This window comes from Monopterus albus, unplaced genomic scaffold (assembly GCF_001952655.1).
Source record: "Monopterus albus unplaced genomic scaffold, M_albus_1.0 scaffold67.1, whole genome shotgun sequence".
NCBI classification, from domain to species: domain Eukaryota; kingdom Metazoa; phylum Chordata; class Actinopteri; order Synbranchiformes; family Synbranchidae; genus Monopterus; species Monopterus albus.
Genome location: NW_018127947.1, coordinates 2564121 through 2590532, shown reverse-complemented (window position 1 = coordinate 2590532; position 26412 = coordinate 2564121). Strand labels below are relative to the sequence as shown.

General features: G+C 43.3%; 1 protein-coding gene across 1 annotated transcript; it reads left to right on the top strand.

The window, feature by feature from the left end:
• Positions 1 to 3364: 3364 nt before the first annotated feature.
• Positions 3365 to 26176, top strand: ccser2b (coiled-coil serine-rich protein 2b). Its single transcript, XM_020604600.1, has 13 exons — positions 3365 to 4591; positions 4845 to 5012; positions 5212 to 5388; positions 5514 to 5587; positions 6430 to 6603; positions 12228 to 12309; positions 12553 to 12628; positions 13723 to 13818; positions 14194 to 14308; positions 15311 to 15394; positions 15568 to 15654; positions 16651 to 16776; positions 25530 to 26176. Exons 1-13 carry the CDS (start codon positions 4540 to 4542, stop codon positions 25989 to 25991), a joined length of 1773 nt encoding a protein of 590 aa, XP_020460256.1. The 5' UTR covers positions 3365 to 4539; the 3' UTR covers positions 25992 to 26176.
• Positions 26177 to 26412: the final 236 nt, after the last annotated feature.

Genomic DNA, 26412 nt, shown 5'->3' with positions numbered 1-26412 from the left:
GCTTCACTCTGGATGAAATTCACTAAGGAAAGAAAATACTGAAGGAGTTATTTTGGAACTCTAATTTATATGCTTGTACCCATTCAGGAAGAACCAGTACATAAAAGAATCATGTGCCTCCACTCCCTGCTGGCTACTGAGTGCAGGCGTCTGGGCTCGTGATGAGTCTTCGTGCTGCAGCGTCTCGGCCTGTGACTGTGACACAGCAGAGGGGCAGCTGTGAGTCAGCGTAATGCAGCATCTCTTGTGGGAAGCACTTTATTAGTTTAGGTTCCTCTTCACAGTCGTATGTGATGGGAAGATGTTGCAACAGCCACGTTCACATAAATAGACATGCAGTTATTTCAGAATTTAATTTCACTTTCTATAATCCAACATGAACATGTAGACCAAACATTACAGTCTGATTTCTTGTAGTGGTCTGAGGGAGATCACTCATGCTGCCAGGTCTCAGAAGGTTATGTACGTCTTTGAATATGATTCTCTATCAGCAGATCACGCATGACAACCTTATTTATAATTGTTCAACGTGTGTTTTAATGTATCTCTGAGGAGCGCTGAGGTTTTATGCACACCCAGAAGAAAAAAAATAAATATCCATGATGTTTTGACCTTTGTGTTTCTCTCACACTGCAATCATAAGCCCCTGACCTGTGTGGCACCGTTTCTTCCCTTGGATATGAGCACATCAGCTGTTTTCATTTAGGCTTTCAGACAAGCTGCCGATGCTCTGTTCAGCGCCGGTACGGTGGCCTGCAGCAGCCAAGTGGGTGCGGCTGATTTTTACTGTTCTTTCGGCATCAGAGCCACGCGCTCAGACTGCAGGGCTCGGCAAGGGAGTGTTGTTGCTTTACTGTGGATGGCAAGAGGGAAAAGGGCTGAGGGGATCAGTTGTTCTCATAGCTGTTGTTTTTTATTAAATTATTTTAGTCTCACAGGCTCAATGTTTTAACTGAGCTTTTATTGGTTTTTTGCTTGTTTTATCTGTGTTTGTGACTTTATGTCAAATGTTTCTACATTATAAAAAAAACGAAATGATTCATTTTACTGTTGCAGTTTTAAGACCAGCTGTAATTTGTGTTCGGTGCTAATTAGCCGACATTAGCATGCTAACGTGTAAGACTGAGATGTAGGGCTGCAACTAATGCTAATCACAAACGGTTTTGATGTCAGTTAATCTGCCAGTTATTTTTTTTGTTTGTTTTAGTGTAGAATATGTCAGCCAGTGGTAAAAGATGCTTGTTTTAATTTGTATTCATGTAGTTTCTTTAATTCAAATGATCAACACACAAAGATATTTGGTTTTAAAATATGAAAAATAATCATTAGTCATCACATCTGAGAAGCTGGAAGCAGGAAAGTAGTTATTAGAAAAGCGGCTACCACAAAGGCAGATTGGTTTTCTACTGATAAACTAATGGATTCATCAGCTAATCATCTAAACTTCACTGGGACGGTGAACTTGGTAAACATTACACCTGCTTAACATCAGTTTGGTGAGATGGAAATGTTTGCATTCTTTTGTCATAGGCTAAACTGTTAATCGATTAATAGAAAAGCAATCTGCAGATTGATTGATAATGAAAACATCTGCTAATGTTGAAAATGATCTGGTTCCAGCTTTGTAAATGTGAGGTGCTAATTATTTGTTTTGTCTTTGAATATTTCATTTTTGGCTCAGGGAAAATTTGATAGACTTCTCTTTTTACTATTCCCTGACATTTTGAAGCAATTAATCCATTAACCGATTAATCAGGAAAATAAAGGACACGTTGGCGGATAATGATTGGAAATGATAAAAGCTGCAGCCCTGCTCTGGTATATTCAGTATATCAGTTAGTACTCAGGTGTTGTCACTGTGGCCTCTTCTGCTCTGCTACAAGTCAAATTAAAGTGACTCTCCCCCAAAATCTCCCTTTGGTATCAAACACATTCATGCTCCTGTAGAGCTGAAACAGGCCTGCCTTGTTTCTTCCTGCCTCAGGGTTTGTATCCTGTCTGGTGTGGGTGTGTCGGTGGAGTTACACACAGGCCGGAGGTGATGGGTGTGTGTTGTAAAAATCATTTGTCTAATTGCTATTTGCTGTGTTTCTGTTGGATGTATAGGAGCAGCTGTTTTTATTAGGGGTGCGGTGTGTGTGTGTGTGTCTGTGTGTGTGAGACGTGGTGTTAACACTAACCATGTTGTCAGCACACTCACACTAGTGTTCTAGTGTTTCTGCTGTTACTAACCATGTTGTCAGCACACTCACACCCTGCAGTGTTTCTGCTGTAAACCACACCAATGGTGTCTGGACTTTTTGTCCACTACTGTAAACTAGTTTCTGTGGAGGCTTTGTACATGACTCTAAACAACTTGGACGTCTACCAGGGAATGTTCTGTTGTATAATAATAGTAAATGTATTTATATAGCACTTTTTTAAAAGCAAGCATTACAAAGTGCTTCACAGTAAGAAAATACATAACCAATATGCAACATAAGATGTCCAGACATCAAGAGAACACAACAGACATTTATATTAAGCTGCCATGTGTAGTACAGTACTACACATAACACCCAACCACAGTGTCAAAGGCCATAGAGAGCAAATGAGTTTTCAGACACGATTTAAAAGCTGCCAGGTTCGAAGCAGCCCTCATCTCCAGTGGAAGGCTTTTCCACAGTCTGGCTCCAGCATTAGCAAAGACCCGATCACCCTGGAGCTTAAGCCTGGACCTGTGCATGTATGGTGTCTAAAATATCCAACAAACAGAAGAAGCATGAAGCCAGCTGCAAAGTGATTGCAAAACAGTGAAAAAATTTTAATGGCGACTTCAATAAAACTGTTGAAAATCAAAAAATATTCACTTTACTAAAATCACTTTTGAACTTCCTAATCACTTATTCTGTTGTTTCTGGTGTTTGACAAAAGTTTTGAAGCTGGGCCCCTCGGAGGCAGTACTTATTGTCCCTGTCAACTGAAGCCATCCTGTAAGATGTGGTCACAAGTCAGTTTTGACTTACTTTAATATTTGGTGAAATAAAGAATAATAAAGGCCTGTGCGCTGTCCCACGCAGCCTGTATGCTAATGCCAGGCAGTGATGTGAGCTAAGCAGATACTGGTCATTATTGTTTGTCATGTAACACAAGGTGGGGAGGTGACAACTAATCCATCACTGAGCCTGACAGTGTTCATAGACTGGTTCTGTATCATCTCCATCTTCTGGTTTCTCTGTCCTCTCCAGCTCCCCCTGCTCTGTGTCTCCATGGTGAAGTGGGTGGGCTCTGATGTCGGTCCCTCCTCTTGTCGACCCTGCTGTCATGCCCACCGTGGTATCCAGACTGCCCAAGCCTAGCTTGCTGCGTGTCTTGCCGACGTTGTTATCCAGACTGCCCAAGCCTAGCTTGCGGCCCAAGTCTGCCTCGGTCTCCAGCGACGCTCAGACGGGTCCGACTGCCACTGTGAACACCAGCAGCTCCACCAACGCTGCTGCAGCCAGCTCCCGCCTCACCAACGGGTTCTACCATCATCCCGGCCCAACTGGGGTCAACAGCAGTTTACCTGCACCCCCCTCCTCTGTAAAGCAGAATAGATTTATCAGAGTGCCGACATCGTTTTCCATCAAATGGAGGAAAGAAAATGTGGTGACGGAGTCTGGAGGGGCTGATGGAGAGAGGGAGTGGAGGAGAGGAAATGTCGGGCAGAATCATCAGCATTATTCCCAGTGGCAGCAGGGCTCAGCAGTGGTGTCGCAGCGCAACGCCAAAAGACCGCCTACATCTTCTGCAGCAAAGGGGCGTGGTTTAGTCCAGACTGTCACTACTTCATCATCAGCATCACCGCAGTCCGGCCCCAGAACTCTTCCTGTTTCTAGAACTGGGTTTCTCAGTTCCAAACCAAGTCAAACTGCACCCGGGCTGACCAACAGCACAAAGCAGACGGTAAACAGCCTTTCAGGATCTAAAGCACAGAGCGGCACCACTGGTTCTCTAAGACGGCCTCAGAGTTTTGCTCAGCTGGGTGGTTCTAGTCCTGGTTCTCAATCTAGTTTCCCTCTGCAAAAGAAACTGCCGGCCAGCCGCTCACAGTCCATCGACAGCCCTGGGTCCGCTCCATCCATCCCGCTAATTCAGAGTGATCGTTTGCGGTCACGTAGCTTCACCCAGGTCCGAGAGCAGCTTTCCCCTGCCCTCACCCCTTCCTTCACCACCTCCTCCCTCCCTCACTCCCCTACTGTCACCTGCTCTTACTCCATCAACAGGGTTGCTGAATGGGGATTCAACAGACCGCCTGCTTCCTCTGCTCAGGCTCCACCCAGTGGGATCTTGGTGAATTCTTCTGTTGGCAGCCAGACTCATGAGGGTGGAGGTGGAGGGGTCAGAGTTCAAAGACAGTCCCTTGCTACCTTAAAGAAACCCTTCCTGCCCAATCCGGGCACTGCCTCTAAGCCCAGTGGCATCAGCTACAAGCTGTCACGCCCGTCATCCATAAAGCAGTCACACCCCCTCTGGGCGACCCCAACCAGTGTGTCTGGAGGTGACCAGGAAGTAAACCTGATGGGATGGAGGAGCTCGGTAGAAACACGTTCTAGCACAGAAAACAGCCCAGGTCAGAGGTGGTTTTTAACTAGTCTTCTGTCTCTGCTTCCTCTGTATTTCATATCACTGACACCTGATCCAAAATCTGATCTCTAGTCACATTTGACCTCATCTTTTTCCTTCTCTCCTCATTTCTCATCTTATGCCTTATAAAATCTCAACTATGTCTAACTACAGGACAAAACACACTTTTTATTTTTTGTTTAACATGTCTCAGTGCAGCTCATTTGTTTCCACTTCTCCTCCCCCTCCCCTGCTATCAGAAAGTTCCCCAGAGGATCCAGAGATACAGGGGCTCACAGCAGAGCCTGTGTCCCAGGCAGAGGTGTCGACTGTGGGGGAGACACTGGAGGACATGTCCCTGTCTTCAACCTCCTCTCTGGATAGAAACGATACCAGTCAGGAGTATATGGATGACTTTGACAACCTGGGTAATTATCAGACAGAAAAACACACAGATACAACTCTTCTTCTTTAGTTTTTATTGTGGTTATGCAGAGAGATTCTTCCTGTTACAGTTCACTCTGTCAGGGCTTAAAAGTGTAAATGCAGCAGATTATTATACATGTCTCAAACTGTTTCATTTAGATTACACTGGCAAGCCAACAGCATCTGGTCTTGTGTTTGCAGGAAACGGAGGGGTCGGCATTCTGCTGTTCTCCTCTAAAAATGATGAGGACGACTCAGGGCTGGACCAGTCATGTGTCAGATATGATGATGACAAGGTGGCTGTTAACAGTGTCACCAAAGGAGCAGGACTCTGTTTTCTGGACGAGGGTATGGACTGGGCCGACATGAGACTCAGTGGTAAGTTTCATAGCATTAATGTCCAGGTCTGGATGGTAAGTTTCATAGCATTAATGTCCAGACCTGGACATTAATGCAAGTCTTGAAACATTTGATAAACAAACTTTAAAACGCTTTCTGTCCAGGTGAGCGCGCTGAGCATCGTCTGACCCGACTGTCACACCGGAGAAGTTCCAGTCAGCCAGACTACCACGACCAGGTACCATCAATAAACAACCTGTACCTTTACAACACCGTCACCGTCTATAATGTGTTCACTTTCAGTTAAATTTAAGTCCCTCAGTGTTTCCTCACCAGGGTGACAGAGGTCTGTGAAAAAGAAACAGGCAGACAGTGCATTAGGATTGTAAATACAGGGAGTGTCGTGACACTTGACTCACAGTTTATAGGTGACTCTGCCCACAGGCAGTTAGAGTGACACATGAGTCACATTGATCACAGCGTGTCGCAGCAGTTTCTAACCTCCGGTCAGGCTCCCTGTCGACCAAGCAGCTTTTCAAACGACCCAGCGATGCTAAACAGATGGTTGGTAAGAGGCGCTGACTGAGGCCAGTAAAAGCCATATGAGGCAGGAAACTGTTCCACTAACAGACAGTTGGCTTCTCCCAGTTCTGCTGGAAGCACAGTAGGAGTCCAGTTTCCTTTTCTCAAAAGAAAAGAGAAGTTAAACAGCCCACGTTGTTGTCAGGTTGTCTGTTTAGTGTAAGGTTTGAATATGTTTCTATGACTGTTCTTATTTGTGTTAACACCTTTTGTACAGGGAGGTGCAAGTCAATGTTTTACAGATGATAATGGGAGAGGAGAGAAAAAAGTAATGAATAAATGAGATGGATAAAGGACACTAACAGATAAAATAGTTTCCTTTGAGTTGCTGTCCCACTAGGTTCAGGTAGTGAGTGCTGATTTTATTTCTCTTTTCTTTAATTTTATATCAGATGTAACTTTTTCCTTAATTTTCTTCTTATCACCACTGAAATATGTGAAACATTTGAAAGAGGAGCTGCAGGTCACTGGAGCCCTGTCCTCCTTTGTCCTCCGTAGGGTGGGTCGTCCCTGGACCTGTCCCCCTCCGACAGCTGTGGCTCTGGGGGAACCTACATGTGGGATGAGGAGGGTCTGGAGCCGCTAGGGGGCCCTGCCACAACCGTCTCCATTAACTCCAACAGCAACACCACCCACCACATTGGGAGCTTCGACTCGGACCTCAACAGTGTCGTAAGGCCAGATTGTGTCTTTTTGCATGTGTGTGTCACTGACGAAGGTTAAGCTGAACACCGGTCACTGTCTTTTTGCATGTGTGTGTCACTGACGGAGGTTAAGCTGAACACCGGTCACTACCCAGCGTCATCTGCCAAATTCCAAGGCACTAAACCTGCAAACAACTGAATTAATTTAAAGAAAGTCAGAGAAATCTTAGTACCAGTCTGTTTTAAATAAACACACATAATTTAAGTAAAATGCAATCAATATATGTGTAATTTCCCAAACAATTTTGCAGTAAGTCACACAAAGACATTCAGCTTTTTGTTACAGGTAATACATAAAAGTTTTAGGGGTGAATTTTTTTAATTATCCAAGAGAAAGCTAAAACAGTGACTCATAGAAACTTGTCATTAAAGTACAACTACTGTAAGAAAAGATAAACAGAATAATCATGCACTTGGTATGAAGGTTTAAGAGAAACGTTTTGCCCTAAACTGATTAACTGTAGTTTGTTTATTTTAAAGCTGACATAAGAATTCCAGAATTTGACTGGTGTTGTAACATGATTTAAATTAGTGGCGGTTTAAATTGAAACTGATTGGTAATATTATACATAGGCTTTATCTAATGATGGTGTCTTGTTGTGACTGAAATCACACTTTCAAGAGACCAGCATCTAAATTAGCTCAAAAAAGGCCAGACAATCACAGCCAATGAAGGAAAACGATAACATCGGCCATGAAAAACACAAGATAACTAAGCTTTAAGGGGAATGAGCACTCTAGCTTGAGGGCAGTTCGCCCTTGGTTCTGTTTGAAAGGTGCAGAGTATCTGAAATTAGTGCTGCTTAGGGTTCCTTTACAATCTGTTGTTGATTTTGCTGGGATCAGGCCAGTAAAGCTCCACTGAACAGAGCCGAGACAAAGTGAAGTGTTTACTATTCCGGCAGCATCACTTCCGTCCTGCTGCTCTGTCCTACTGGGGTCCACTTCTTGGCTTCAGAAACCAATGACCAAAAACAGGTTGGGACCCTCTCGTGGCTGGTGTTGAGCAGCAGCGGGGCGGTTTCCAACGAGCAGACTGAAGATCAGACAGGCAGAAACAAGCCAGCAGAGCTGAAGTGAAATGTCAGAGTTTGCACATTTTTGGAACTAGTCTGGGCTCGAGGTGTTGGAGCAGAACCCAGACCTCCTTCAAGCTCTGAACAGCTCTTCATTACTGCTGCTTCTGAAACCACGTGATTTTCATACATAACAGGACTTTAATGCAAAAAAAAACGTCCCTGATGTCTGGTTTTACCACCAGTGGAGCGAAAACTCAGACAGTTTGGAGTCTTCTGCAAGATCAGATCTGGTTCTTCTCAGTTCTAGTAGTAACTGACTCGGATCAGATGTTTTGAGTTCAAGAAATAAAAAAAAGTGCTAAAACCAAAACCCACCTTTGCAGCAGGTACAGGCTGCCATTAACAGTTAATGTCAAAGTAAAATAAAAAAAAAGGAATTTATTTCAGTCAAGATGATTTTGTGTTGAAGCCATGCACCTGTTGTGACACTCAGAATGTTTACATGGGAAACTGGTTGCAGTTCAGCACTTGTAATCTTCTAACATTAATTTTAACACAGCATGTTTCAATGGCTGCCAAAACCCTCAGTTTGTCCTGTGGCAGGAATCGAACATCCACATTAAGAACATCTTTTCTTTACATTTCAGTGTTGCTCTTAAAGAAACCGAGTTTCCCTCAAATCTAATTCTTTCCCAGCCAAAGGCAGGAGAACAAGCCAAGTATTCTCTGTGTTCATCAGCCTCTTTCAATTTTTACCAGATGATTAGAAACAGGAGGAGGACTCTGATCCTACCCAGAGACTGTTTCACCTCTTCAGATCATATAAAAGTTAATAATGTAAAAGGTTCTGTGGGTTTGTCTCCATCACTTTGAGTCATCAGAGGTTACTTACTGAGAGTCATCTACTGAAATCAGACCTCAGGCCTGCATCATTTATCAGGGGTCACAGTTGTCAGGGATTAGTGCCTCATTAAATCATGAGCTCCCTGAGATCTGAGGACTGGTGAGGTCTGAAGGCTCTGGCTCCCCCTGGTGTCTGCTCGGTGTACTGCTGTCTGTGAAGGCTTCTGCTGGTTTCTGTCTGCTACGTCTGTGTGGAGTTGAATATCCAGTACATTCACAACCACTTCAGATGACATGAAGTAATCTAGCTAAAATGCAGATAACAGAGTGTTGATGTTGTACTGATTAACGCAAATTACATGTATAAAAGATTTGAATATAAGACTTTAAAATGGATATTAAAAAAATGCTGTGAATTGTAAACTGTACAGTAGTAGCTGTGTCGTGTTGCTGCTGAAAAGTCTGACTTTAAAAAAAAAAAAAAATTTAATATACAGAAATTCTCCTTTCACAGCCTGTACACTCATGTACTGGAAGTAAAAATAATACCAGTCTGTTATGGTCCTGTTCTTAGATGCTTAAAAACTAATGCAGATAACAGAGTGTTGATGTTGTACTGATTAACGCAAATTACATGTATAAAAGATTTGAATATAAGACTTTAAAATGGATATTAAAAAAATGCTGTGAATTGTAAACTGTACAGTAGTAGCTGTGTCGTGTTGCTGCTGAAAAGTCTGACTTTAAAAAAAAAAAAAATGTAATATACAGAATACACAGTTAATGTTGAGCAGCAGTAAACATATCAGACTGATTTTATGGACCTGTCATTATAGTGCTGCACAGGAACCACTGGTTCTCTTAAGTGTTTTACCCATTTTAAATTTGTACTGGAATGATTTCCTAAATGTTGCTGGACTCGGACACACGTCGCTCTTCTGGTAGTTATAAAAATCACAGCTTCTGAGTTCTTCTCTCCTTCACATTTTATATCGTGTACTGTTGCCCTTTTATCAAAGAATCTAATTTTCTTACAAAATTGTTTGTATTTTGTTCTGATGATTCAGCCTGGATAGCTTTACGTCCGTGTGTCTGTCAGGAGTTTTTTTGCATCGATTCCATCTCCAGCCCAAGACATGACAGTGTGTAGACTTCTTTAATCATCAGGATGGGATGGACTGCAGTATTACTGTCTCCTGTGCAGTACAGTTATTATACTTCTTGAATTATGTTGAGGTGGTGGTAATGAGCTCCCTGTCTTAATGTGCCCTCTGTGTTAATGAGCTGTGGGCCTTGAAGAGTGATTGACCCTAATGAGCTTTAGGGCCTTAATGATCTGAAGACATTAACAAGTTCTGAACTGATGTCTGAAGACTTTTGTTTCCTAATATACATTTATCTATACACCTGAATGTCTGTTAATTAGTCAGCCCTGCTTCTTGCAGCAATTTGTTGATTAAAGTGAAACGCGGTGTGTTGCTGCTCATGTTTGCCGTGGCCACTAGGGGTCATTGTTGGTCTGTGTGTGGCTGCAAATCTGAAACACGCCACACTGTTGGTCCTGGAGTCACACAGCCTGAAATCTGCAGAAAGCTGTTGGCTTGTTGTTATTTTTCTCTCTCTCTCTCTCTCTCTCTGTGTGTGTGTGTGTGTGTGTGTGTGTGTGTGTGTGTGTGAGAGTGTGTGAACACACAAAAATCTGCTTTTTGTTTGTCAGTGCAGCACTACCAAGTCAACTGTGAAAGCTGCAGAATGACTGTGTGTGTGTTCAGCCTCCATACAAGGCTGAAACATTGATTTGTCCAGAGCGAGGAGAAGTAAGAGGAAGAGCTTAGGAGGAGGGTCAAAGAAGAAGAAAATTAGGAGAAGGAGAGGATCAGAGCAAGAGGTGAGACGAGCAGGGAGATGGGAGACAGAGGAGAAAGAAGAGGGAAGAGAGGAAGAGGTCCAGAAGGGAAAAGAAAAGTTAGGGGGGAGGTAGTGAAAAGATAATAGAAAGACAAGAAAGGACAGGAGAGATGGGAAGGAGAAGAATAAGGAGAGGAAGAGGAGAGTGTGAGAGAGAGGAGATAAGGAAAAGAAGGATAAGAGGTGGAGGAGGAGAGAGCAGAAAGAGGAGATTAGGAGGTAATGTGGTGTTGTGGCTGACTGCTCTCTGCCACCGGGAACAGTTTGTGCAGGGATGTGTGAGTCTTTCAACACAGCAGCTACTCAGGGTGAACACTTGGTTTCCTCTCAGGTCATTGTGCTGTGACTAAGCCTCTCCGGGCAGGAAACAACGAGACTAACGTGTGTGGAGTTAAACCCTTCGTCTTTTTTGTTTTCATAAACCGCTCTCTCCTTCAAGTTTTCTTTTGATTTATGACTTTGGAAGAAACTTGAACAGTGTTTCAAAATTGTAAAAACTGTTAATTCCCGTTTTTAAAAACAGAAGATTTCACAGTTTTCAAAGACTATTTCTATGAAGATGTTTCTACATCAGGTCTATATTTAATCACATTTCAGCTAGTATTATAATTGTTTTGTGGCTATACAGCCTTTAAAAACAGTAAACATCTGTGAGAACAGCTGTTCCAAAATCTGTCCTTCATATGTTGAATTATTTGATTCAGTGATAATTATGATAACGAGGACACAGCTCAGTTATGAAACTGAAGGCCTCACAGTGAGGGACAGTGTCTTTACCAGTGTCTGGCTGAAGCTCACACTGTCCTTCATAATGCAGCTGTTATTTTGCAGAAGGAATAAAGAGAGTTGTTTGCAGTTTTTGTTCATTTGTGTCTGTGTGGTTGTTCAAGGATTTTGTTTTGTGCTTGCAAGGTGAGAGGAGCTGCACTGTCTCAGATTTAAGAAAATTGGAAATCAGATAGGGAGGCATTCATTCATTTTCTACCACTTAGTCCCTGAACGGGGTCACGGGTGGGGCCGGAGCCAATCCCGGCCGGCATTCAGCTTTATTATATTTCCTACTTTTTTCTGTCTCCTCTAGTATATGTTTCAGGGCAGGCTCTGAAGCCCACATGTACCAAAAGTCTGACCAGCAGAAAATCAAAAATCCATCATCTGCACCTGCAACACGCACAGGTGGTTGATTGTAATGATGGTGTGTCTGCATTTCCCAGAATGCATTTGAACAAATCTGGACTAAATCGTGATCTGTGAAGGTGAATGAGTGTGTTTGAACTATGGTTGTTTCTGAATCTGTTGACTTGTTTGCCATTTTGTTGTGTTGCATAAATGTATAGTGATAATTACTTTCTGTTTAGTAAACTCAAATATCTTATTTATCTCGTATAAAACCATTACGCTGTCACTGGTAAGCAACAGATTTTAATCACCATAATGCTCCAATCAGAAAAAACTCAAACAGGTCAGTTTTAGTCTGCTAAACAAAACAATTTCGTCACAGTTAGTCCGCAACTTCATCTTTCTTTTCAGCCACAAAACAGTTTGGTTCCAATTAGCTAACAGGTCAGTAATTAGTTATGTGCTTGGTTTGTTTCAGGGTGGCTCACGTTAGCAGATAGAACTGTTTGGTTCAGGTTAGCTAAGGCCTCTTTTAAAGCGCTGGGTTCTGATTAATTAGTTAATGGTTTAACAGCTAAACTATGGTTTCTTTGGATTTTCCCCTCAATGAAACTCTTGATCTTTTGGAGTAATTGACACTAAAACCTGATGTTTCAAACATTTTCTGCAAAGGTGTCCATTCATTTCACCCCATCTCTGTCAGGACATCGTGAACAACCTGGACTCTTGTGATCTGGATGATGACGACCTTATGCTGGACGAAGACTTTGCCTCACTACACAGCGGTATGTTACATACTCATAAAGAAAGATATGATTTCCACCAGGGTTTTAAAAGACCTGTGATGTGGAGATGCTGGACACCTGAATCTCCTGCTGGAAAACATTCCTGTTTCCTGCACAGAAGACTTCATGTGGGCTATAAATCATACTGTGGTGCTCCTTTTGTTGTACTGGCTATCGCTGTACTTTAATCACCTTTTTAAATAAACCCCCTGTTTTGTTGTGCTGCTGGCCTGAACCCTACAGATGGAGACGGGATGTCCCATATGGCGCGGTGGGGAAGGAGACAGCTCTGCTGGGGAGTGCAGGATGACAGTGAAAGGTGAGGGAAGGAGCTTGTTCTAGATTAACCTGAGTGTTAGTCACCCCCTGCAGTCTTCTTGGTCTGCACTGGGGAGAAAATATGAGAAAAAACATTTCCAGATATTGTACATGCTTCACAGTTGAAATATGTGTAGAACTATTCAGAATATCATTATATTTTGCCAGAAAACCTTTGGAAGTTTCAGTTGATGGTGGTCAAGGGAGTAGCCAACATCAGCAGTTTTCTTTTTGTTAGTAACATGAATGTTTTCACAAGCACTGACTGTTAACTAAGTTCTCAGGGTCAGAAAGGCTCATTTTAAAATTGAGAAGTCTGCCCTGGTGGGAAGGTGATGGAGGCACCAAACCTTTACTGGGACATGAATGTGTACAGACATATTTGTGTTAGATTAACAAGTCGGCTTGTTAGAAAACTGAAAGATGAGGAGCAGGAGGGCAGGTCTGGGATGTTCTGGCTACAGATTAACAAATGGGCCTGAGGTGCTTTGAGTTTATGCATTAATACAATGCACCACAGAATCATTTGACTGCAGTTTATATAATTCCGTGATTTTTTTTTTACAAGAGTCTAAAACATAGTAGCTGTGGTGCATGGCCTTCTTTTGCCTTCCTCACATGTTTTCTATAGTCATTCCACCTGAATGAGTGTTAATGCTACTTTCCATCCACGTTTGCTTCTAGGCCAGCCTGCACCTTTAGAATCCTAACCAAATTTAATGTAAAATTAATCAAAATAATCTTTTATATTGTTTGTCAGTGTCCATTTCCTGTCATATACATAATCAAAACTGTAGAAAGACATGTCAGACTCTACAACGCTGACTGATGTCTTTACCACGATCAGTCTGCGAAATGTGCTCATGAAAATACCTGCGACCTGGAAACTGAGGTCAGTGATTCGTCCAGTCGGCAGCATTTTCCTTTTCCTCAGGGCCCTGGCAGAAAGTCCTCCAGTGTGTCTGCTGATGGGGCATTTCTGCCTCAGTACTTGAAATGAAATTGAAATTCACTTTAATTGACATCAGAAAAATAACAGCAGACATATTAAGTCTAGCTAATGTTGAGCCTGGTCATTTTCCATCATCCCTGCAGTGACTTCCAGTGTTACAAGCTAACAGACGATCCTGGGAACAAGAGAACGGACACGACCGGGGACGGTGACCTTGTTCTGGACCTCCGACCTCCAAGGTGAAGCATCTTCAGTCTCACTGTACACTAAACCCAGAGCTCACTGTTGACTAGATTGGTAGTCGGAGGTTAGATGCAGACTGTCACGGGTCAATCCTGTAATCTGAAATAATACCATTGGTTTTAGCTCCTGGCAGTCTTTTCCACTCAACAGTGGTATAATAATAGTTTGTGTTGCCAGACTGTCATGTTCACACGCCTCATGCAGAAATACGTGAGGCGTGTGAACGTTGAGCCACATACAGTATTTATGTATTTTTAACACCAGTCTTTTGGAATCAGAAGCCGTTTAGATGTACAGTGTTCCATGCAGCGGACTGAGGTGCATCTGCCAGATGTTGTAAACACTATGTATGGCATCCTTCACCCCCTCAGGTCTCCCTGCCTGACTTCTGGTACGCCTGCTTTGGGTGTGGATGTGCAGGAGCTGGTTGAAGACTGTTCTGCAGTCAGGTCACAGCTGGAGCACCTGCAGAGGTTACTGCTGCAGGTGAGAGGGGAGGAAGAGGACCTTTAAAGCTCTCATAGTGGACTGTGCTCCTATAACTACACGAGGTATCAAGGATTAGTCAAAGTTGATGCCATGCAGAGCCCAAAAGCAACAACTTGTTAGTCCATCTCTCTCTGTGGCTCCCTGCTTGTGGCTGCCTCCTCTAAGCTTTGGTTCCTACTAAAGACATAAATCTTTAAAAACACCTCACAAATATATACTTTCATGCTTTATAAAAAGGATCAGTAGGTTAAACAAGGGGACCTTATGATCTAATAAAAAGAGATGCTTTGTTGTTTAACCCTTTACTCAGGTCAGGTTTAGAATATACTCAGAACGGTCATGGGTAAATATTCAACAACAATGCAACAGTTCGATCATTTCCATCACCAGTTTCCTTCAGGCACTTTCAGCTGTAGAGTCTGGCAGTTTTTCTGTGCGTATGTCTGAGTCTGTTCTGTATCCAGAGTGAATGTGAAGCAACTGGTGTTAAATTATTCTTCCTTATTTGAGTTTCTTAGTCTGTGTTTGTTTGCCCCAGACAGCCAGTGTACCAACTGTGCAGACATCTGCTTAAGCCAGCGAGCAAATCCACACCCTGTGTAATATTTGTTGTGCTCCTTTTCTTCTCGTCTCGCTGTAATAAATTGGGGTCATAATGCTTGAACGTAAGTGGGTTTTTGGATCCACATGAGACTTGTTCAACTCAGTTTTTTTCCTAATGTGCACCGCTCAGGGTAAATTTATGTTTTTAGTGTTAAGCGTTTTTTTGGTCTGAACATATCTGATCAGGACATTTTGTCAGCAGAGCTGGACAGACTACAGTGTGATAAATCTTTCTCCTGAGTTGTGTGTAATTTTCACAAATGAAAAAAGGTTATGATGTTCTCACATGCCGTGTGTGTGTGTGTGTGTGGACCACGGAAGCCACTCGCATTCTGTTCTGTTCTACTCATATTACATGTTCTAATGATTGATATGCTACGTGTGTACGCTGTACAGGAGGAAGACCTGGACGAAGACACCCTGACGACAGACGCTGTGAGCCCTGAGGCTGACACCACCTCCCACAGCTCTGACACACAGGTCAGCATGTTGAGATTGACACGGCAGAGTCCTGCTTCACTTTGTACAGAAGACCATTTTTCAGCTTTCCTTTAAACTGCCTCAGCTACTTTTAGGCACTACTAGTGTTATCCTACATTTCCCAGAATCCCTGTCCACAGACATACTGTAACATACTGTACGTATGTGTTTAGGTGCAGGCTCTCCTGCAGGAGGTGCAGCAGCTCAGGGAGGAGCTAAAGAGCCGAGACCGAGCCATCGCACACCTCACACTGCAGCTGGTCTGTGTCTCCCAACTGCAGATGTTAATACACTAACCTCGTCCTACTGGCTGATACAGTCTGATGAGCAACACACAGTGCACTTATTTATTGACCGTCTGAGATTTTCCACACTGTTTATGCTCTGGTAGCTTTGCCTGTAATATTTATGGGTGTGTTTGAGCACTGTTGATGGGCAGAGCTGCTTTATGGGGATAATGGATTTTTGTACGACTGCTGCATCAATATAATAGGATGCCTTCATTTACCGGGTATCTTGCCTGCATTTGTCAAAAACAGACCTTGCTGTCAGGTTACTTCATCCATTATCAGTATTTCATTGGTTTCCTAGGAAACTTGCCACACTGTGTGTACAATAAACAAATTATCCATGTGGTGATGGAGGACTTTTTTCTACATTGGCTTCTCCAAAGATGCCAACAGTGCATGCTTACTGTTTATGTTAACATGCAAGTCATTAGCAAGCCTCCTTGTTAGCATGCTGACATTATCATTAGACCTAATCACAGCTGTGTGAGACTAAGATGTGGTCTCCTGTTGTCCTCTTTACATTTTTCTTCTTCCAGTGGAAAGATTTTAACCATGACTTAAAGTTTCTCCAGTGTTTTCTGACATGTAAAGACCATTAGAGTCTCCAGTGTGTTTGTAGACTTTGGTTCCATTTTAAAAGCAACGCTCAAAAATGTATGTTTCGGAAGCCATGAGCAACAGCTTCATGTGGATTAAAGACTAAGCATTCATTTGAAGCTTATAGCGAAACAACAGCAACATAAATGTATCAGGACAGTATACACACTGTAAGGTCATATGTTCAGTATCTTTCCATACATTATACCTGGTATTATTAGTAAGAATAACTTGAATAATAACAAGGACATGCTGCTCTGTCGATTCTAATTGCAGCTCCATAGACGTTTGAGTTAATAATGGTGACTTCCAAGACAAGACAGTTAATATGAACTAATTGCATTTGTGTGTTTGTGCGTGTGTGAGCAGACTGTTCCCATGGCGACCACCAGGTGTCGTTGCCAGGAGACGACAGGAAGGATAGATCGATACACACAGACGAGTGTGACGGAGAGAGAGAGCGTGGCCTCGCAGACGCTGTGGACAGAGCCCATGGTGAGGACGCACACATCACAACCACAGTCGCACAACATTTAATAACCTGCAGTAACAGAGATGCAGCCATGAGTGCACAAAAAGAAAATCCAACAGAAATGAACAAAATGATGCAGACTGTGAAACACTACAGTTACAGTGAAGAGAAGGACTCGACGGCACAGTTGTGTGCTTCCTTAATGAAGGTGATGAAACTTTTTTCTGCCCCCCCATCTCTCTAAGCTTCTGTGTTCATAGTTTGCTTGCTAGTTGTCATAGGAGCAATTGCAGACAGTTTGGTTTTACTGATGATGCCCGGAAGCGTTTCTGGGTAATGTAGTCCTTCAAACGGTTAAACTACTATGGGTCTTGCCTGAGGAGGTTTCTGGTGCTGTAATTTTTACTGTAGCACCATTTGTCTATATCTCACAGGGGTTTTTAGCTTTTGTCTCCTTTTCTCAGAGACTTCCTTTGAAAAAGTCTGTGCCCCTTCTGGCTCCTCCTCTGTGTCTGTCACCTGCTCTCCATCTTTTCTCTCTTGACATTCTGTCTCCGTTTCCTCCTGCCTCTCCTCAGGCGTTTCCTCCTGTTCCTTTCCTCTCTCCACCCTGGCAGTATCAGCGCTCCAGGCCTTACAGGGGGAGGCCGCAGCCCAGCATCCCCTCCCATCTCGCTAGAAGAAGTGAGTCACATTACCCCGTCTCACCCCTCACCTTATGGGTCCCTGCTGCCATTTCACAGTCTACACTGCTGACTGCTCTTTGTCTTCCTCCTCATCAAGCCAACTTACCAGACTCCATTAGATCATCCCACATTTTACATCCTTGTCGGTAGGGCTCATTATCTTGAGCATTAGTTTCTGTGTAAGTACCTAAAATACTTGCTTATACAGGTAAAAATCAGTTTATATTAATATAATTTTCTATATCAGAAACCAGCAGTAGTTTAGTTTTGTTGTGTTGAAGATGTTGAACATAAAACACAGAGGAAGAAGTTTTCTGACTGTAAAGAAACAGGAAACTACAACCTGGTGACTGAAGGTGTGTGAGAGCTAAACGTCGCCTGACAGAAACACCAGAACATTTGCATTAGTTCTGTCTGTCGAGCTAAGCCGCCCGACAGGCGAGTGTTTTCAGTTGTAATGGCCCACTCAGTGTTTCTACAGATGCTTCTTTAGTCTGCTTTACTCAGACAAAGCTACAGCTGCAGATCAGACTTCACCACTGTATGTTTTTGTCTTCTGAGTTGATCCCTGTGATCATAAAGTTGTAAATTTTTGCTGTAACCTAGATGAGAAAAAAACAAAACAAATTTTTATCAGGTCATCACTTGTCAAAATCAATAACTTGTGCTGGACTCAGTTTTACTCTGAAGCCTGCTGGGTGTAGTCTGCACTTGGCATTAGATAAAAGCACCTTCTTTACTGTTGAGTTCTAAAGAGTTTTATTAATTTATGAAGGAAGGTTGTGACACTGGCTCTGCCTGCACACAATAGAAGTAAATGAGTGTGTGATGTTTCCATTTATATCAAATTCAGTATTGACAACAACAGAATACAGGAGGGTCACCAAGTCTGGTTAACCTGTTTAAAAAGAGCGCAGAAAATTAATTTTCTCAGACATTCAGGGTAAACAGGTGGCAGAAGTCAGAGATGTTTTCATGGAGAAGTATGAAACGACCTCAATATTATACTCTGTTATGCCCCGTGAGTCAAAACTGCACTAAATTAACAATCCAACTTGAGTGCTTGTGTGATGTCCAAGGCTTTTTTTTAACTTAGTTTTACTTCTACACTTTTTAACCTCATTTCCGCATAATATGTTCATTAATCCCCCCTCATATGTTTATGCCCACCTCTGCTTTTCATTCAATTCCTAAATCCTTTGACTCTTTCTTGATAAGTTTGTTGGTTACCCACGTAACATTTACTCCAAGCCCTCCTTCCTTCCTTCCCTCTTCAGCTCAAATCCTTGAGCCACATCTCCACCTCCATTACAGTCCATCCACGCTGTCTTGTCTCCTGCTGACACAGACAGATTGTTGCCTGAGAAATTGTGTCTCTGCTTGAAACTGTTGAGAAATCTGTGAATGACTTGTGAATATTTTCCTCTAAACCCCCCCAATTTCTTCTGTCTGTGTGTTTATGCCTCTGCTCTCTGCCCTCACCCAGGAGTGGAGAAGCTAGTGCTTTACTTCAGCGACACAGCCTGGTACAGTAGTAACTTTTTTACCTTCTTCATGCTCCCCCTCCTCCTCATCCATCTCCTTTCACTTCCCGATTCCTCCCGATCAACCCATCAGACAAAGGAAACTACTGAAATAGGCCAAACCTTTGGTAGTGAACCAGCTCCATGACCTCAGCTGTGTGTGTTTAAAGCAAAGTTTTTGTAGTGTTAGTTTTTTGTAAGATGATGGTCACCTGGACTCCTGCATGTTTTGTTGTTGTTGTTGTTTTATCAGGGATATATAGACAACCATCAGTCGGAACAGCTGTGGTGTTGCACTATTAGTTTATCGAGTCCTGCAGGAGCAGTCACAATAAAGCAGTGAGTCTTTGACACTTCTGTAGTTGTCTGTGTCCTCAGTGATGGTGAAACATCTCTGTGGATACATCACATGAGCGTCTGTGTTGATCTTATACTACATAAGCAAGCTGCCGAGGAATGTATTTATTACATCATGGTGCGTACTGGGACATGTAGCTAGTTAGCGTGGCTTGTTTATCAGAATTAACCAGGCAAATTGCTGCCGGCCACGAGCGGCCACGTACCAGCACTCACAGAGTCCAGATAGAGCGGTCAGTCTGTCAGTCCTCTCTGAGACTCCAGCGTGCTGATTTGCTATGTGGGCACATACTCACCATGATGTAATAAATATATTCCTCGGGAGGTCGCTTGTTTAGTGTGCAGACAGTCTTTCTTTTTTCCTTATGAATGTAGCCACTCAGCTTTCGGTTTGCTGGTTATAAAAGCTGGTATTCGAATATTGGCTGAGTCAATAAAAACACCGGCCACTAATACAGGCCTGGTAAATTCAGTGTAATGTATGTTTCCACTGCACTAATTCATCAGTGCAGCAGCTGATGAATATAAGATACAGTGTAAAGCTCCAGGACAAAATGGAGTTTGTGCTGAGGTTGTTTTATGAACAGCTTATTTCAAGGCCTGAATGTTCTGTTTCTGATTCAGACTCATGAGAGTCATTACTGTAATACTGAATGAACAAATCAGACCCGTAGAACTCGAGCTGATATGGTACAAACCTAATAATAATGTAGGAGTAGGAAAGTATTCACTGATAAAATGATACTTAGTAGCTCAGCATCTCCCCACACCGGGCCACTTGTCTGGACTGTTTTACCCATGATTCATTGCTCCCGGGGGCAGGTCACACCTCCTCCTTCAATCTGAACTGAGTTTTTAAAAAAAAGTCTGGGGGCTCGTTAGGAGGCGGGGCTGAGCTAAAATTACCTTTCTAAATGGCTCTTACATTTGGCATTACATAAGGTGCACTTCGCCTCAACTTGTTCAGTCACTTGGAGCAGTCGGACCACGGGAGACGAGATCGCTCCAGTGGCTCCTTTTCCGTGCGTCTTAGTCCCGCCCAGGTAAGATGCCAGGACAAGGAATCAAGGAAATGTGTTTTTAAAGATGTGAGTCCACTAGACTAAATTACCCTCAGCAGAAGGTCCGGACCGTTCTCTCCTCTCGTTCATTTACTTTCCAAAATGTGCAGAGCGGCTCCTCTGAAATTACAGAGCTCTCATCTTCAGGATATGTTTGAAATGGCTGACCTTTATCTTTTCTTTTCACAGTGCAAAACTCTACAGAATTAACTGTCTTAATCTCTCATCACTGTCCATGTTAAAATATTCCTTGCCCTTTTTTGAGATGCTCTTTAAAAAGCCATTTTCTTCAGTCATTTTCTTCTAGTGTCCAATGTTTGTCGGCTCTGAACAATGTGACATTTCTGTAAATCTTCCCCTGTGACTCAGAGCTCTAGTAGAAGCTGGAACAGCATTGTTGTGATTCACACTGGAAAGGGTCGCTAGTTGCTGAAAATTCAACAGAGAAAATCAGCATCAGAAGCAATTAAAATGATATTGTGAGTATGTCAGACATCTACTTTAGAGAAGCCAGAAGCGCTCCTCCTCTGGAGTGTCCTGATAATGTTCTAGCCACTGTATTGTCCAGAGAACATCCTAACACCTTAATGACAAAAAAGATCAAAAGCTGAGTGTGTGAAGGTGAAAAAATGTTCGGATGCACGAGGGACAGCGAGGTCGGCAAAACACAGATTCATTAAAGTGATGACAAATCTGTTGAGTCTCTGAGCGGTGCACAGACCACTCAGGTACCATGGGGCTGTTTACATGATTTATTCTGTGAGTAACTTGATGACACAACAAAAGAAAACTTTTCTGTTTGTGTGATCTTCTGTAAGGGGAGAAGCTCCACTAAGTGCTTTTGTAGTCTCACTAAGTCCAACAGAGTGAGACGTCCTCTCTCTAGCACAGTTCAACGTTTGTATCAAAAACATAAATTTAAACTGATCAGCTTCGAAGTTTTGAGCCAGGACCTTCAGTGTTTGGATCAGGCAGTGCGTCAGATTAATGGCGACAGCTGCAGCTGTTATTTCACTGTGTCAGACACAGTTAATCAGCATTTAGGTGAACTCTGTATGCATGAATAATTAAAAGATCATGTACTTCAGTGACCATGAGAGGTGGAAGGACTGTATCCACTGCACAATGAGATGACTACTGAACATTAATAATCTGCTGCTATAGCAATACTCGGAGCACTAGGAGCTCATGTTTATTCATGATTGGCATAGCTTTAACAATTGAGCTAATTAATGATGCACCGTGAAGTGGTATTATTCATCTAATGAGCCTCCGGGGGCCAATGAGAGGACAGCAGAGAGGAGGGGAGGGGAGTTGGTTTGGGTGGATCAGCACTTTGTTAGCCACACAAGTGTGTGTCTGTGGGTCTATGCATTTGTGGGTGTGTGTGCTACTGTAGGGACGTCCTGTAAGTCGTCGTCAGGGGAGCAGAACACTCTGGAAAACAAATTTGGCAGTCGAGTGATTCCCTCCATCCAACGCAAGGTGAACCCTGGAGCAGAGCTGCGTGTGGTTGAGGACATGCTCGCCTCATCTCACGTCTGTGCTTCTTTCTTCTTCACTCTTTCTTCCCCTCCTCCTTCACTGTTGGTGCTGGCCTTTCTCTGCGTCACATCATCATTCTCTCACTTTTTCCCGTCTTTCCACCCTCTTTCTCTCACTGCCCTTCTTTTTAATCCCTCCATCTTGGCATGAATTATTTATGAGGGATTGGACACAGATACACTTTAGGAAACGTCCCAGCAGGAGATGGACAGGTGCATGGACAAGTAGCAGCGCCACCCCCCACCACCAGATGCCAGTGTTCACCAGCAAATGTTTCCTTCCTGTCAGAGTTGGAGTTTTATTTCTAGGCTCAGTGTTTTCATGCCACAGATTCAGTCTCTTCTCATTCTGGGCGGCTTCTGATTTTTCTCCCCAGTTTCTCATCATGACATCACTCTAAATTAAAGTAAAAGTCGGTTTTTGTTCTTCTTCTTGCCCTTAATTGATGTGCAGACTCAAGCTAACAGTGAATGCCTCTGCTAACGAGCACAGTTTGTGCATTAAAGCCTGATACAGCTTATTCTTGTCAACAGCCAGGCAGTTCGAAGTGAATTACACAAGACATGAAAATACAGAGAGAGAAATGAAGACCTAGCTTCAAGCTGATTGTCTAATTTGTTGAGTTAAGCTCAGAATAATTTATTGCAGCATTAGGATAGAGCTGGAATCTGGCTTTTCGTTCTAATTTTCACACAGCTTTGATTGATTCACAGACTGAAGTGGCTAAATAAATCGACAGTTGGAGCACAGACAAACAAGCTGCTGTTTCTGAGCGTTCATCGCCGGGTTGCTGATTCCATCCTGCCCCCTCCTTCTGTCCCTATGTTTAAAGAGTGTGACCAGTGAGCCACCGCACCGAGTGAAGAAGCAGTGTGGCTCACTGGGGGGTTTAATAGCTGGTGGACAACAGTCTACGGCATAGGGCGATAAGCTGAACCAGGGTCTGGGCTCATATCACGGTGAGGACACCACATTCGCTGGTGCTGCTGGTCTCTGGATGGGGCTTGTGCACAGTAACACAAATGTACACACTCACCTGCCTTGTCTTTTAAGGGTCCTGGAGCAAGACACTGAACCCAAAAGAGAAAAGGTGTAAGTTGCTTTGGAGCAATGTTTCTGCCAAATAAATGCAATCTGTTCACTATTAGCTAATAGTATAAGGTTATGAAGAAGAGACAGTTTGTATTCTGCTAAATCTGCAGGAGGAGTCGGGAGACACGGAGGTAGTTTGTTGTCTCTGCAGGCTGGTGGCCACTGTATGAAGATGGTGCAAGTTGATTCCAGCCAACATGAAATGAAACGGGTACAGTTAGTTTTGTCTTTAGAAGTATGTAATGGGTTTTTGACTGGCAGCAGGGCTTTTGTGTGTTTTGTTTTGGTGTCTGTGAGCAGCCATTAACTCACACCGAGCAGCCTGTTGCACACTGTAGCAAACAATAAAAGGCTCTGCGCTGTTTGTGTTTTTCCCCGTTAAATGTCCTCAGTTTGCTCAGGTTGGGTTTTAGAGCAGAAAGCAGATTCTGCTGAAGACGAACGCTTTCCTTCCCTGATTCCAGCCTGAGCTTGAAGACATTTGGTTTTCAGGCTGCTGCTGTCCAGCAGCTCTCACTCAGCGCGGAGACATCGAGTCTGATACAAAGTAGAGCTGCAACGAGTTGATGAGTTCATCCATAAAGTCTCTGTCAGACTTTTGGTGGTTTCACTTTGCAGGTGTAAGTTCCTGCTGCTTTTCTTTGTCTTAACGTTGTTGTAAGCAGAGAAACTTTTGGGATGTTGGCTGTTAGTCAGACTACAGAGGGAAAGGGAATGGTATGTTTCATAGATCTAATGACTAATCGGCTCATTGAGAACACAGTAAACCAGTGGAGTATGAAGATGCCTGTCTACAAAGTAGCTCTTGTCTTGTTTTTGTACATGATCCCTGACAAATAAACCTAATGAAGCTAAAGCAAACAGGGCTGAGTATCAAACCACAGCGTGTTTTGGTACCAGCCTACATGTGTCTGCAGCATCAAGGGTGAAAGCTGAATATCTGGTCGGATTATTCAGCCGCTTTAATACTTCTTTATTCATATTGTTCCTGATTTAAATCAATGTTTTATCAATTTTTGATTCTAATTATCTTGGTAAAGTTCATGTTCTGTTATTGTTACAAACATGTTTATTTTTATTCCTAAAAATAAAGGATCAAGAAAAGTGCTTTGGTCGATTAGGCAGATCAGGTCCGTCGGCACTGGTTCAGTAAAAATTTAAAGCCCATTTCTTGTGCTAATTCAACAGGACGTTTTCAGAAAGATTTTCTTTGAAAGGTGAGGATCTTGACAGGTGTCGCTGTGCACTTTGTATCTGTGTGTTGTCTTGTGTCATCTACATCCTTGTTGCTGTGGACTAAAGAAAACTGAGGATACGAATGTCTATCCTGCAGCTTTTCTCGTCTGTGCATCAATGATCAGATTTACACCAGAAGGCAGAGGGAGAGGAGAAAACTGGGGCAGTGAAATCCATCATGTGCTGCAGTCTCCTGTGCTGCAGTCTCCTGGCAAACTGGTGTGAAGTAATCACACTTCACTTAGTCTTCACTCTCATCTTTCTGGTTTCTTTCTGCTGGATTAAATGAACATGTGGCACGTCAGTATTGACAGTGATACACGTGTGCTGTTCACCAGACTGAGCCAAAGAAGCAGCATTTTGAACTGGAAGCCAAAACCCAGAACTGGGGTTAAGGTGATAAAGATTTAAGGCAAGTTTTTGAAATGGGTGCACTTTGGGAAGGTGTGGACTTTTTTTTAGAAAGATGAATGGTTTTTGGAACGCGAGGACGTGTGTGTGTGTGTGCTCCCGTCTCCTTCCAAAGGGATTTTGAGGGTTCAGACTTGTCCCCACAAGGGTGCTTAAATTTTTGTACTAACATGCTACTGCTATAAAAGCAGCTTTTTTTCTGATTCCCATATAAACAACTGATGCAACAGGAAACAGGTCAGAGTGGTGGGGTCTAAAATAACCATCTGAAAGAACAATCCTGTCTCCTTTTATGTAGTGATAAATGATAATGGAGATTTCATTTGTCTTTCTTTGTGTCTGTGTTATACTTAGACTGAGAACAGAGTTATGAAGGTGTGGACCAACTGTAACACAGTTATTTCATTTTCACTGTTTGAATAATGAAGCTTTACTGAGTGATCAGATCTACCACAAAGTACGTTTTCCACGACAGAAGGATCCAAATTTTAGACTCAGTCGCACGCCATCACCTGTTCAGTAATACAGGAGCACACACAACTTGAGTCCATAAGTGTTCCTGTTCCTCCTGCTCCACTCTGGACCACCTGTCAAGGTCTTAAGTAGATGGCACTGCCCCAGGTGGCACCATGAGACCTCAGTGTGGAACTCAGACAACTTAAACATGTTCCCAGTTTACAGAACGGACTATGCTGAAGTCTTACAACTAAACGTAGACACGGTAAGGCCCAAGATCAGGCGGTAAAGCTCGGTCCTCTCCCCCATAATGCCCCTGTCATGTCACATGGGCCGTGTTTGTTCTGCAGGTTCGTGAACAAATGCTAACATATATACAGTGTTGATTCCTGTTTCTTTGTGTTTTCAGTCACAGATACTTCACTCCTCCTCCCAGGAAGACCAGGAGCCACTGACAGACTGGGTCCCAGCTCCAGCTAACCCCTGCCCCACACAGCCCGAAATCCCTGCTGCTCAACTCCCCCACCATCCTGATAGAAACACCACTGACCCCACAACCCAGAGAGGAGAGGATTCTGGGAAGAGACAGAGGAAGATGGGGCAGGAGAAGGGAGAGCCAAATGAGAGGAGAGGAGCATCCATCAGATCCCTGCAGCTCCCGCAGCCTTCCAAACTCCGCCTGTTCCTGACCCAGACCTCCAGACAAGCGTCCAGCTCTGGCTCTGCCTCTGCTGCCACCACCTCTTCAAAAGCAAGGGTGTCTAGCCAGCTTTCCAGCAATGCGGACAGAAGCAGAACTTTTGGGTTTAAGCTCAAAAGTCAGGCCTCCACCGTCAGCTCCTCACACCTCCCCAAGGCAAAGGGCCATTAAAAGAGCTGCTGGTCTCCGACACCACCCTCCTGACACAACTACGTGAACCCCCTCCAAGATTTACTGTGCTTCTACGCTTTGAGTATAATAGACTTGGTAAGCGGTAAATGGGGATGAAATATCTACAGTTAACTTATTTATTCATATTTTTAGCTCTGTGATTGATAATAAAGGTTCAAACACTTGGTAACACTTTACTTTACAGGCCTCTTGCAGTAGGCCAGGGACTTGACAGGCAGCTGTCAGCTCATGGGAATGTTCCTGCCCTTATGGGCGGCTGTTAAACACAACATTAATGGGCTGTTATGCTGCAGATCAAGTTGACAAAGTTCAAGGTTCAGGAGCAGTTCATGCCTCCTCTGCTGTCTTCTCAGACATCTCCCTGTCCTCTACAAGCAGGGAGGCAACAACACACGCTACA

Bases quoted from the DNA above. Each gene is read 5' to 3' on its own strand.
- ccser2b (XM_020604600.1), top strand. From the start codon at position 4,540: ATGGGATGGAGGAGCTCGGTAGAAACACGTTCTAGCACAGAAAACAGC. The intron at 12,629-13,722 runs GTGAGGGAAGGA...TCATCCCTGCAG, and splicing joins GTGCAGGATGACAGTGAAAG to TGACTTCCAGTGTTACAAGC. The intron at 13,819-14,193 runs GTGAAGCATCTT...TCACCCCCTCAG, and splicing joins CTGGACCTCCGACCTCCAAG to GTCTCCCTGCCTGACTTCTG.